Source organism: Clupea harengus, chromosome 19 (assembly GCF_900700415.2).
Source record: "Clupea harengus chromosome 19, Ch_v2.0.2, whole genome shotgun sequence".
Taxonomy (NCBI): Eukaryota; Metazoa; Chordata; class Actinopteri; order Clupeiformes; family Clupeidae; genus Clupea; species Clupea harengus.
Genome location: NC_045170.1, coordinates 1,820,964 through 1,833,463, shown reverse-complemented (window position 1 = coordinate 1,833,463; position 12,500 = coordinate 1,820,964). Strand labels below are relative to the sequence as shown.

At 46.5% G+C, this 12,500-nt stretch overlaps 2 protein-coding genes across 3 annotated transcripts in view; one reads left to right on the top strand and one right to left on the bottom strand.

Annotated features, from left to right (window-relative positions):
• The window catches only part of stmn2b (stathmin 2b), an 11,937-nt gene extending 9,138 nt beyond the window's left edge, over nt 1–2,799 (bottom strand). Inside the window, exon 1 of one of the 2 annotated variants that reach the window (XM_031586018.2) lies at nt 2,406–2,799. In XM_031586018.2, the coding sequence (XP_031441878.1) occupies nt 2,406–2,424 (19 nt within the window). In that variant the 5' untranslated portion in view covers nt 2,425–2,799. The remainder of the gene's footprint in view (nt 1–2,405) is intronic. The other variant, XM_031586019.2, reaches the window with a different exon arrangement.
• Nucleotides 2,800–12,236: 9,437 nt separating this feature from the next.
• si:dkeyp-120h9.1 (Y+L amino acid transporter 2-like) overlaps nt 12,237–12,500 on the top strand; it is a 17,570-nt gene continuing 17,306 nt past the window's right edge. Inside the window, exon 1 of the mRNA XM_031586017.2 lies at nt 12,237–12,500. This exon is cut by the window's right edge and continues 430 nt beyond it. Within this exon, the coding sequence (XP_031441877.1) occupies nt 12,471–12,500 (30 nt within the window). The 5' untranslated portion in view covers nt 12,237–12,470.

Here is a 12,500-nt window from a genome sequence, read left to right as displayed (position 1 = left end):
GGACTCCCCCCTCAGACACACAGGGACACTGACCAATCAGGACTCCCCCTCAGACACACAGGGACACTGACTGACCAATCAGTACTTCCCCCTCAGACACACAGGGACACTGACCAAATAGGACTCCCCCTCAGACACACAGGGACACTGACCAATCAGGACTCCCCCCTCAGACACACAGGGACACTGACCAATCAGGACTCCCCCCTCAGACACACAGGGACACTGACTGGGGAACCAGTGCTGCCCTCACTCACCCGGCCCACACCCGGCACACACCCGGCCCCCACCCGGCACACACCCGGCACACACCCGGCACACACTCAGAAGCACCCGGCCCCATCCAGTCACAACTCCAACACTCGCTGCAGCTGTTGCTCAGACCAGGGCCGAATCTGAGCTAGACTAGGGCCAGACCAAGGCCCAATCTGATCCAGACCAGGGCCAGACCAGGGCCAGACCAGGGCCGAATCTGATCCAGACCAGGGCCAGACCAAGGCCCAATCTGATCCAGACCAGGGCCAGACCAGGGCCCAATCTGAGCTAGACCAGGGCCAGACCAGGGCCTCACCAGGGCCAGACCAGGGCCGAATCTGAGCCAGATTCCACAGCAGCTCGCTCTTCTCTCTCTCCTCTCTCTGTGTCCGGTATGAGGAGGCTACTGAGTGTCTCATCTCATCTGGCCCTGTTGAGACCACAAAGGGAAGAGGGAAGCGCCTCATTGAGCCTATTGATCGAGAGAGGAGCCTATTGATCGAGAGAGGAGCCGATCGATCGAGAGGTGACCAGGCAGGCTTTCAGATAATCGTTTTCATTTTGATATGCTCTGCATTAGTCTGATGTGATTTGAGAGTAAAGCAATGCAGGTCACACACAAGTGATATGATAAGTGTGCCGTGCGCTGACATGTAAAATGGTGTTGTTGGCCACTCAGGCTGCCGACTTCTCACCTCATCCTCTAAAGCGGTGTGCGCGAGAGTATTGATGTTTTTATGACGCCAATGCGCCCCCCCCCCCCCCGTCTGGCGCGCGCGAGGGTTCGGTTCTGTCCATCCAGAACTCGATCCAAACATGACAATAGAGACACGGCGCCCAGGGTGAAGGGGAAGTCTTAAAGACGGACATATTACTGCCCATGATGACCAATATCAATCAATAACCTCTGACAAATCAAAGAAAGACTCTCCCGATATCATGTGCACGATCATCTTAATCTCAGTGATTTGTGGGATTTAATCAGGAATGCAAATGTTCTCCGTCTAATTTGTGATGGATGTCTTTCTCGCATCTTATTTATGAACGGTTATAGATTAGAACATTGGTGCTATTCTGAACAGTCGTGTTTTAATTCAATGAGCAATAGTCCTATGTTAATTATCATTAGGCAAGATTACATGCAATTAAACCTTTTTCACCTGGCGATGTTTTTTTGTGAAGAATCGTTAAAATTGTCAGTCTTTGAAGAAAGTAAAATGTTAAATTGGATATGTTTTTACTTCAATCCAAAGAATGTTTGCTGTTCGTAAATCAATTCCTTATAAGCCTCAGCCTACAGCAGATTACACTGAATGCGTGGTGCCAAGCCCCGTCGTTCTTTTCATATGATGTCGTATTTTGTCTTCTGACAGCTCCATAATGGCAAGCACTTAAAATCCACAAATGAAATATATCGAATGAAAATCTGTATCCCAACCCTTCTACCACTATGTGATGCAAGCTATTGTATATGTCAGCTAACCCCCGGGGATTGCTCCGGTGGGTTTCTTTGGCAGCGTTGAGCATCTTGTTCTTAGATTGTGCGGCGGAGACCGGGATCTTGGGTGGGGTCCGTCCGTCCGCATTATGCTGCGCGCGTGGAGTGTGTCGGGCTTCAGCGGCAGGTGCGGCAGCATCACCGAGATCACCGAGAGCATCTCACCCCCCCTTTCCTCATTAATTGTCTTTTCACGAGGAAAACTCCTTTATGGTTTTTTAGTCTAAACCAAAATATGTTATATCCGATATCTAAGTTGAAACGAAATGAAAAGGTAATATAGCATTTTTTGTCAATGCAGTTTTCGCACCAGGCTTCTGAGCTATACCGTGTGGCCCAATCAAAATATGATCCTGTCAGATTCTGCTTTTGGTCAAAATGGCAATAAAATCTAATCACACCGATTAGTTTAGTTAGGATTAGTGGGTTTCATTAACAATAATTAACCTATGTCTCCACCGGCAGCAGATTCTGACCGCTCCCCAAAACTACGCCCGGTTTCCTGCGAGCTTTTGTGTGAAGGGTGTCGTCCCCTTCTCTCTGTTGCTGTCAGCATCCTTAGACTGGTGTCAGGGAGCGATGTTCCTGCCCTTCCTTTCAAAAACAGACGCTAAATAACTAACATCACCAAAAAAAAAAAAGAATGTCTTACCGATTGCAGTTTTAGCCATGGCTGGATGTTGTCGATGCGGTAACAGTGGAGCAGTGGGAGCCGGAGCGCGCGCGTCGCAGTTCCGTTCGGTGGCGAGAGCACGAGACGAGTAACGAGCGCTGTAAGGCACTGAGTCAGCGAAAGGGTGCTCTGAGAGGGGAAAGGGAGCGCGAGACGGGGGGCTCTTCTTGAATTACGATCGTCTACGTGCTGAAGCAGATTGGCTCTCGTGCTCCCCTGACGCGCATCTCCATGCAAGAGACGGTGGCGCCTGCCCAGTGTCGCGCTCCACAGGAGGGTTCAAGTCACCGCTTAACACAAGGTGATCAGACGCGAATACCCCCTTTGTTTCAGCAGTGGTCCAGCCCGTGTGTGTGAGGAGCGGCACCGGCCCTAATGGCTCGTATTTATAATGCTGCTGAGGAACAGTAATGAAGGGTGTAGCTTCCTGGAAAAGATTGCGGACGAAACCAGGCGATTACCATAAGGTGTATCATCGTCTTCCCATAGAGCTTTAGCGTTAGTGATGAGCAGTTTATCGATACATGGCTGGAACATCTACAGTGAAGCCATGTTAAGGTAGAGGCTCTGATGATTCACATGGGCCTGAGACTCAGCTTCAGCAGAGCTGATTACTTACTGATGATACCCACTGCATAGACATAGCAATGAAGTCAGTGCTTCACACCAGATTACTTACACATACCACATATACTGATGATACCCACTGCATAGACATAGCAATGAAGTCAGTGCTTCACACCCGATTACTTACACATACCACATACACTGATGATACCCACTGCATAGTCATAGCAATGAGTTTCAGTGCTTCACACCAGATTACTTACACATACCACATACACTGATGATACCCACTGCATAGTCATAGCAATGAAGTCAGTGCTTCACACCAGATTACTTACACATACCACATACACTGATGATACCCACTGCATAGTCATAGCAATGAAGTCAGTGCTTCACACCAGATTACTTACACATACCACATACACTGATGATACCCACTGCATAGTCATAGCAATGAAGTCAGTGCTTCACACCAGATTACTTACACATACCACATACACTGATGATACCCACTGCATAGTCAAAACAATGAGTTTCAGTGCTTCACACCCGATTACTTACACATACCACATACACTGATGATACCCACTGCATAGTCATAGCAATGAAATCAGTGAGCCACCACCCTTATGCGTACCTCATCATCACCCAACCCCTCTGCCCGTATGCCCGTATGCCCGTATGCCCGTATGCGTACCACCTCATCCAACCCCACTGCCCGTATGCGTGCCACATCACCCATATGAACCCCTCTGCCCGTATGCGTGCCACCTCATCCAACCCCTCTGCCCGTATGTGTGCCACCTCACCCATATGAACCCCTCTGCCCGTATGCGTACCACATCACCCATATGAACCCCTGTGCCCATATGCCCGTATGTGTGCCACATCATCACCCATATGAACCCCACTGCCCGTATGCGTGCCACCTCATCCATACCAACCCCTCTGCCCGTATGCGGACCACCTCACCCATATGAACCCTTCTGCCCGTATGCGTACCACATCATCATCCAACCCCTGTGCCCGTATGCCCGTATGTGTACCACCTCATCACCCATATGAACCCCTCTGCCCGTATGCGTACCACATCACCCATACCAACCCCTCTGCCCGTATGCCCGTATGTGTGCCACATCATCACCCATATGAACCCCTGTGCCCGTATGCCCGTATGCGTACCACCTCATCACCCATATGAACCCCTCTGCCCGTATGCGTGCCACCTCATCCATACCAACCCCTCTGCCCGTATGCGTACCACCTCATCACCCATATGAACCCCTGTGCCCGTATGCGAACCACATCATCACCCATATGAACCCCTCTGCCCGTATGCGTGCCACCTCATCCATACCAACCCCTCTGCCCGTATGCGTACCACATCATCACCCATATGAACCGAAGCCCTGAGATCTCCCCTCTGCCCGTATGCGTACCACATCATCATCACCCATATGAACCCCTCTGCCCGTATGCGTACCACCTCATCCAACCCCTGTGCCCGTATGCCCGTATGCGTACCACATCACCCATATGAACCCCACTGCCCGTATGCGTACCACATCATCCAACCCCTCTGCCCGTATGCGTACCACATCACCCATATGAACCCTTCTGCCCGTATGCGTACCACATCATCCAACCCCTCTTGCCGTATGTGTGCCACCACCTCACCCATATGAACCGAAGTCCTGAGATCTCCCCTCTGCCCATTGTGCTGTGCAGTGCCAGCGCTCCAGGGCCGACAAACATGCAGATCATCAATATTGAAAGCCTCTCGGTCTGGTGCGTGTGTCATTAATAATGAACACTTCCTGAGGAGCAGTGTCCACGGCTACGGGTGATGGCACTCAGGCCTACGCAGGCCAATCATCTTAAGTGTGTGAGTGAGTGTTCGTGGATATCCACTCAGACACAACCCAGTCTGCAATGTACGCACTATTAAAAACATCCAAATAGGATCAAAACTATCCAGCAAACGTGTCAAACGACGAGCAGAAGAGCTCAGTATCGTTATTTATTTATATACTTTATTTGGTGTAGGAAATACGTGGGGTGATAAAAGAGAACACAGAGAACAAGCTGTCCACCGTAGCATATAAATTAGTCTGAGCTATCCATGTGTGTGTGTGTGTGTGTGTGTGTGTGTGTGTGTGTGTGTGTGTGTGTGTGTCTGGCCTACTTTCAGGGGCGTCATAGATCAAGAAAGCATTTTCCTGCCATCTCCCAGGTTGGCGTAGTGTACTCTCTGACCACTGGGTGGCAGCACTCAATGACTTTCAGATGTTACACACATCATGATTGCTCAAAGGCATTTCATAGAAAAGAAGAACATGGGTTTCAAATTTCACTGCACACTTCAACACATATTCTTTAAAGCACATACTCTCGATCTCTACCTCTCAGTCGGACGCTGTCTCCCAGACTCAAGACCCAACTCTTCAGAGAGCACTTCCCGCCCTAACTGGCACTTCGACTTATATTTCTTATGTAAAGTAGTATTTATTGTTACACCAGGTTCTATTGCTCGTAGCTTGACTATTCTCTCCCTTGTACGTCGCTTTGGACAAAAGCGTCGGCTAAATGACTAAATGTAAATGTAAAATGTCTCCACTGTTTTAACTCGTCCTCCTGAGTGTAGCTCAGTCAACCGTTGGCACCCTCCAGGCCTATCAGTCTGTAATGGCTGCACTGATAACAAGACTTATCTTATAGTCTACAACGACTCATAACGACAACAGTGTTGCTTCTGTCTGAGGTGAGTTACTGACACATTACATTTACGTTTACATTTAGTCATCGCTTTTATCCAAAGCGACTTACAATGTATACACATTTTACATTTACACTGATGGCACACTGCACATCAGGAGCAATTAGGGGTTCAGTGTCTTGCTCAAGGACGCTTCGACAGGGAATCGAACTAGCAACCTTCTGATTACTAAACGACTTCTCTACCACTGCACCACTGACGCCCCATGACAACACATGGCAGTGAGAAGGTCACTAGCTTGATGCGAGGACTGATCAACTCTAATGGCACTCTGAGATTCTTCTTAATGAACAGTGCATTAGAAATACAATGAATTATTATTATTATTATTATTATTATTATTAATGGAGTGGACCTGTCTGCACTGTAGCCTAACCAGGGAGTTAAAGGTGCAGTCCATGATTATATTTCAATGAACTTTTGGCCACATTCAGCAAATTGTTTCTCAATGGGTCCATTCTGTGCAGTTGCTCCAAAAAACATAGGTGTTCATACACAGTACTGGCTGGCTGTGGAAACGGGTAACGGACATCGGGGCTCGGACTGAGCTGTAGACAATTCCAGCCAATTAACACATTGCCTCAAAAGCATAGATGGCAGGTGTGTATTTTTTATTGGCCGGCTGAGGTCAAATATCAACAACCTTTTGCAATTATCACAGACCCTGCCTTTAAGGTGGTATGCTTGTGATTCCTTTTGCCAGAATCACAGACCCCACCTTTAAGGCGGTATGCTTGTGATTCCTTTTGCTAGAATCACAGACTCTACCTTTAAGGCGGTATGCTTGTGGTTCCTGCATCGGGCAGGGATGAGATCCTCAAACCGGACGGGTCTACTCTTTCCGTAGGTCACTGACTACATCTCCTCTCTCTCTGCCTCTCTCTCACACACACACACACACACACACACACACACACACACACACACAGTAGTCAGGGCGAGGCAGGAAGCACTTCAGCAGGGCTTGACAGTCTGATGATGTGCATTTACTTGGATGGACTTACTGCTGTCACCAGCCATGTTCCTCCACCGAGCCTTTCAGCAGAGTCACATTTCCGTTTACCGCTGATCTGATCGAGAGTATTATTTCATTACGTGTTTCCAGTCATAGCAGCTACTCATAGACATATAGAGCAAATATATATATATACTATATTATTATATTATTAATATTATTATTATTATATATACATAATATATGTGTCTATGGCAGCTACTCATACACATATATAGAGCAGTGGCGGCTCCTGAAAAAATTCTCAGGGGTGGCAATTTTTTTGATAATGATTAAGGCGACCCATTCAGTAGGTACATTAAGTTAGCTGATTAACTCATACAGCAATACCTTTTTGTCCACTATTGGCAGCACACAACAGTAATATGTCCCCACCACTACATAGCTAGAGTAGCAAGTTGCAGGTGGAAAGCTATGGAAGAAAGTTGCATCCAGGAGCCTTCATAAGCAAACATGATGTGGCTTGTCCATATAAGCGCGATTGGGGCGACGCACTGCCTAGGGGAAAAGGGAGAATTTTAAAAACCCTCCTGATGTATAAACGCAATATCCTTGTAAGTGTAATCTGATATAGAGTATATATGTGTCTATGGCAGTTACTCACCACCACAGCTGTAGTGTATGGGACGGTGAGGCTTCTACTGTCAATAACATCAGAGTAAACCGGTTCTGCTTAAGCATAGAAACCCTTTATTAAAAATCCTACAAGTAAGGCATGGGCTTAGACACTTCAGATGGGTTTTTGCTTTTTAAAAGCCATTATCCACCCAGCACAGAGACGTTGATTGCCTTGGCAGCTCACTCTGCGGTTATTCCTATGGATAGATATATTTTTCAGAAATACCTGCCCCGGTAAAGCGACGCCTTTGCTGCTTTGATTAAAGAGGTGAGATGGTTCTGTCTCATGATCTACGTGGCTCAGTCACTAACCTTCATTTAATTTAATTTGTCTTAATGCAGTCTCTAGGGGTCTGTTGACAAAGTGCGCTCCTCTAGGAGACGATGTGAGATACTACATAATAGATATTATACAATATAATAGACCATGTTTAGACCAGAGAGACGACCGTAGATGAACCAAGTCATTTCCTTGTTAAATGAAATTTAGCGTGTCGTTTTGAGCGGTGCGACGTCAGGGATCTCCTCCTACAGACGAGTAAGATTGTGAAGGATGTCGTCAGCCACGCCGCATGTGTAAAGACTCTAGCTAGAGTTCATAGCCGAGTGAGAAACTTAACGTCATCTTACAATCAGCGAAATTCACTGAGGAAGATGTTCTTGTTCTGTGGCCAGTAAGGTAAGGTTGTCGGCTGGCGAAACGCTGGATGTGTGTATTATCGAATAATCTCTTTTTAATGTCGCATAAGTGGTCAATTACATCACAGCAGGTTTGGTGTTGACATTACTTGACGATACTTTGTTAATTTTAGCTAAGGATAGCCACGTTGTTACTTAATGATGCCTTCGGTTGCTAAGTTGTAGGAATTCTGACTGTTTGTAGGTTACCTGAAATGGAGCATCAAAGTATTGAGGTAATTTGCAGGAGTTGTTTTATAAATATCTATAGCGATGAAAATCGTAACATGACCTATTTAAGTTAGCCGGTTAGATTACCCACATCTATGGAAAGATGCTGATGTGACACCAAGACGCCTGCTTGTTGGCGGCATGGTTGGTATGTCGCTAGCCAGCTAGCTAGCTAACGTTTAATAGTGAATAATTTAAGCAGCTAACTCGAGTAACGTTGGATGACCATTCCAACTCTATCAGTTCCGTGGTGAACGTAAGCGGTATTTGATGTAAGTGTGATTCAGAAGGTGGTATGGTTCATTAGATGCGACTAACTAGTATAATAAAAGGTTACTTTAACCACCCTCCCACCCAGCTAGCTAGCAGTTGTAGCGTGTGACATTAAGCGTAAGCCAGAAAGCATGGTTTCCGAGGAAACCCGATGTGTGTCATGTTGCCTCCTCTAAGTTTCCTGTTTTTACTATTTTCTTGGCCCCGCCACCTCTGCATAATGTCACACATCAATGGCCAGATAAACACGCGAAGAGTTATCGGTTGTCAACAGCTCCAAAGCTGGGCAACTGGATTAAGCACAGGCATCAGCTCTTGCCCACCGTGTGCTTTGCGGATGCTTAGCGGAACTGCTGCGGCTCGTCATTGACAAGTGACCCTAAAAGTGAAGATCAGAAAGCTAACTAGTTGTGACCAGGAATCAGTCACCTTACTTATAACCCTCGTTCAGAGAGAGAGAGAGAGAGAGAGAGAGCAACGGAAAACTACTAACTTACCGACATAGTACAATTATAGGCTACATTTGGTTACTATAAAATACACACGTAGCCTGCGCATTCCCCTTTCTTAACATGTATTTGCTACAATGGATTAATTTAATATAATATAATATTTGTATTTCTGTCAAGTCTGTGACGTATAGCCCAGACATGAAACTGCAGTCAAGGTGTCAGTTTATGTAATGTTGCTGGTATGATGTCAATATGACTATTGAAACATCTTTAATGGCCATTTTAGCTGACAAATGCTTTCCTCACGCGTGAATCCACACCTAAACTCTTCATGAGTCGCGGCTGCAGATCGGGCCGCACATGAGACACCAGTAGCCTAAACAAGGGCGCCTGAAGGAAAACCAACAGGTGACACAGCCGTCACGCACACGCAATGCTTAACTAACTAGCGCTTAACTTGCACTTCAGCAGTTACATTCCTGCAGTTCTTTTTCCTTTCTAGGTCGTTTTTCTAATTCTTATGTTAGGTAGTATTTATTGTTACACCATGTTTTTTATTGTTCTTAGCTTGACTGTTCTCTCCCTTGTACGTCGCTTTGGACAAAAGCGTCTGCTAAATGACTAAATGTAAATGCAATGCTTGTGGTATGAAACGGCCCAACGACACGACTCGTGGAACTCCTGCAGATTATAAATCTACCAAATGAAATAAAAGTAGATATTTTTTTTGTTTGTTATTAAACTTCAAAGGGTTATTCGTGATTGGTTATGTCTGGTGGCTCTAGTCTAGTGCAATGTTTTGCATATACAGGCGCAAGGCAGGTGGTTTTTACGCATGGCACATTTTTTTTTTATCGGAGCGGGCAAGAGCAGCGCTTAAAAATCCATCGCGTCTTAACGTCCACCTGCGGGATTTTTTTTGGCGGAAGCGGGAAAAACCGTGAAAGATGTGGGCGGTAGCCGAACCAAATAGTACATAGTTTTGCGAGAGCCGACGGGAGAGGGACAAATTGTTCTGATCTAGAGTTGACTTTCTACTGAGCAGTTTGAAGAAAAAAAAAACGTTCCCAACGACGCTGATTCTAGTCATGATTATGAACACATGTCTCCACGTGCCCCCCGCGTCTCTACGTGCAGTAGAGGTACAAACAGTAGCTGTGAATAATTTGACCAACTGTAAGCATGAAAAAAAAACTACAATCTATTTGTTTGATAGCAACGTGATTTTTAAGCAGGTTGTAGCTTCCAAAACAGACGGATTGGGTTGTTTTGTCCCGGTGTGTGTCTTCTATTGGTTTCCCTAGCAACCAGTGCCAGGTGTCCCCGAACAGACATCACAAATCTGATCGACGGGCAACGTCGTCGGCAGTCCATCCGGTTTGTCCTAAGTGGATTTCAGAAGTGAAATTGATGACTGAGCTCCTCTGACATTGTCATTAGCGAAAAACAGACCCAGTTTGTGAAGGCCATTTGTTCTGTCATCTTCTTCCACCCAGACTGTTGCCTGTTCTCAAGTAAGATGATCAGAGATGATTTCCTGTGATGAAAGACTGCATTTAAATGAGAGAAAGTATCTGAGTGGATTGAAGATGCAGATCCCTTTGTGAGGCTTGACTGCTCTTCATTGCCAAAATGGAGAAAGTGAAGTGATCATTATCTTGTAAAGACTTGGTGTGGTAAACACCATCTGCATGGTAGCTTCCCCTACCCCCCATCCCCCACACACACACACACACACACTCACACTTACACACACACTCACTCACACTCTCTCACACACACACACACACACATTTACACACACACACACACTACAGTATAGCCCCAGCTACAAATATTATTGGTGCTTGACACATGAGTTGATTTCGCTGCAGGTGTCTTTTTTCATTCTCTCTCTCTCTCTCCTTCTCTCTCTCTCTCTCTCCTTCTCTCTCTCTCTCTCTCGTTATCTCTCTCTCTTTCTCCTTCACTCATGCTGTGAATGGAAATTTGGCCTTTGATCAGGAAAAACTGTGGCATGACCTGGTGGAGGCCACTGGCTGTAGTTTGCAGAGCTAATGCCCAAAGATAACGTCCTAGATAAGAGACAAGGCTGGAAGAATCTGGTCCGCGTGCGTGCGCCCTCACCACACACACACACACACACACACACACACCGACACACACCGCGTGCTGCCTAGGTCCACTCCAGCTCCGGGCCGGCAGAACTACCTTTGTGTAAGAGGGAGAGGAATATTAAAGTAACACCATGAAATAATTTCACACTTTTTGAGGTATGGTTTTATATGCAACTAGTTTTGGTACCATCCTGAAATTCATTTTGATAGCATATGGTCATGTGAAGGACAGATAAATACCTGTGTCTTCCCCACTAGCCATTCAGGATATGCCCTATGTAGTTCTGGGTACCGGGCTGGAACACCCTGCAAAAATGGAAGAAAAGCTTTCACACGCATGACATTCCCAGCTAAACTGCCTAAAGACACCAGTGAGTGTCTTGGCAAGCTTCTATCAGTGTCAGCGGGCTGTTGGTGGTGTTTATCAAGGTTTTTGCACGCCTTTTAGGTAGTTAGCTTGCTAGTTTTGAAACAGAACTCCTTATTGCTGCTTTAAGTACTACCTTTGTGAGAGAGAGAGAGAGATTAAGTACTCTCTTTGAGTAAGAGGGAGAGAGATATTAAGTACTCTCTTTGAGTAAGAGGGAGAGAGAGAAGAGAGAGAGAGAGAGAGAGAGATTAAGTACTCTCTTTGAGTAAGAGGGAGAGAGAGATTAAGTACTCCCTTTATGTAGAGATGTGAGGGAGAATGTACCACCTTTTGTGTAGACCCGTGTGACTTCATGATTACGTTAGGGACCTGTTGTTACTGTGCAGCCAGTGTGGGGGGAGAGAGAGGGAGGGAGGGAGAGAAGAGAGAGAGAGAGCTATGAAGTAAGTTAGGAATAATTAGCCTGTTGTGTTTCCTGTGTGTAATATGTTGTTATGCCGCTGTCCTGTATACAGCACATGCCTGTTTGATCTGATCATCTCTCTCTCTCTCTCCACAGATCTCAAGCCAGGAGTCCAGAGACTGGTAGTCATGGTGATTAACTTCAGCTGACACATCCAGTTTGGCCTGATTAACGGCTCCCCTTTATCCCCCCCCACCCCCCGCCCCGCCTTCCATTCTATAGTTCCTCCCTCACACCGCAGGCTTCTCTCCCTCTCCCCTCTCCACACACACACACACACACACACACCGCAGGCTTCTGTCCCTCTCTCCTCTCCAGTGTAGCAGGAGTCTTCTGAAGTGTAGACCTCGTCAGTACAGACCTCCGTGTACTACACACACACACACACACACACACATCTCCGTGGTTCCCTCTCTTCTCCCTTCTCCTGCCCGGTTGAGGGTGTGTGGCGAGTGTTCCGGTCCAGTCTTGGAGTGTAGCGATGGGTGGAGGTTCTGTTTCGGCGACGGAC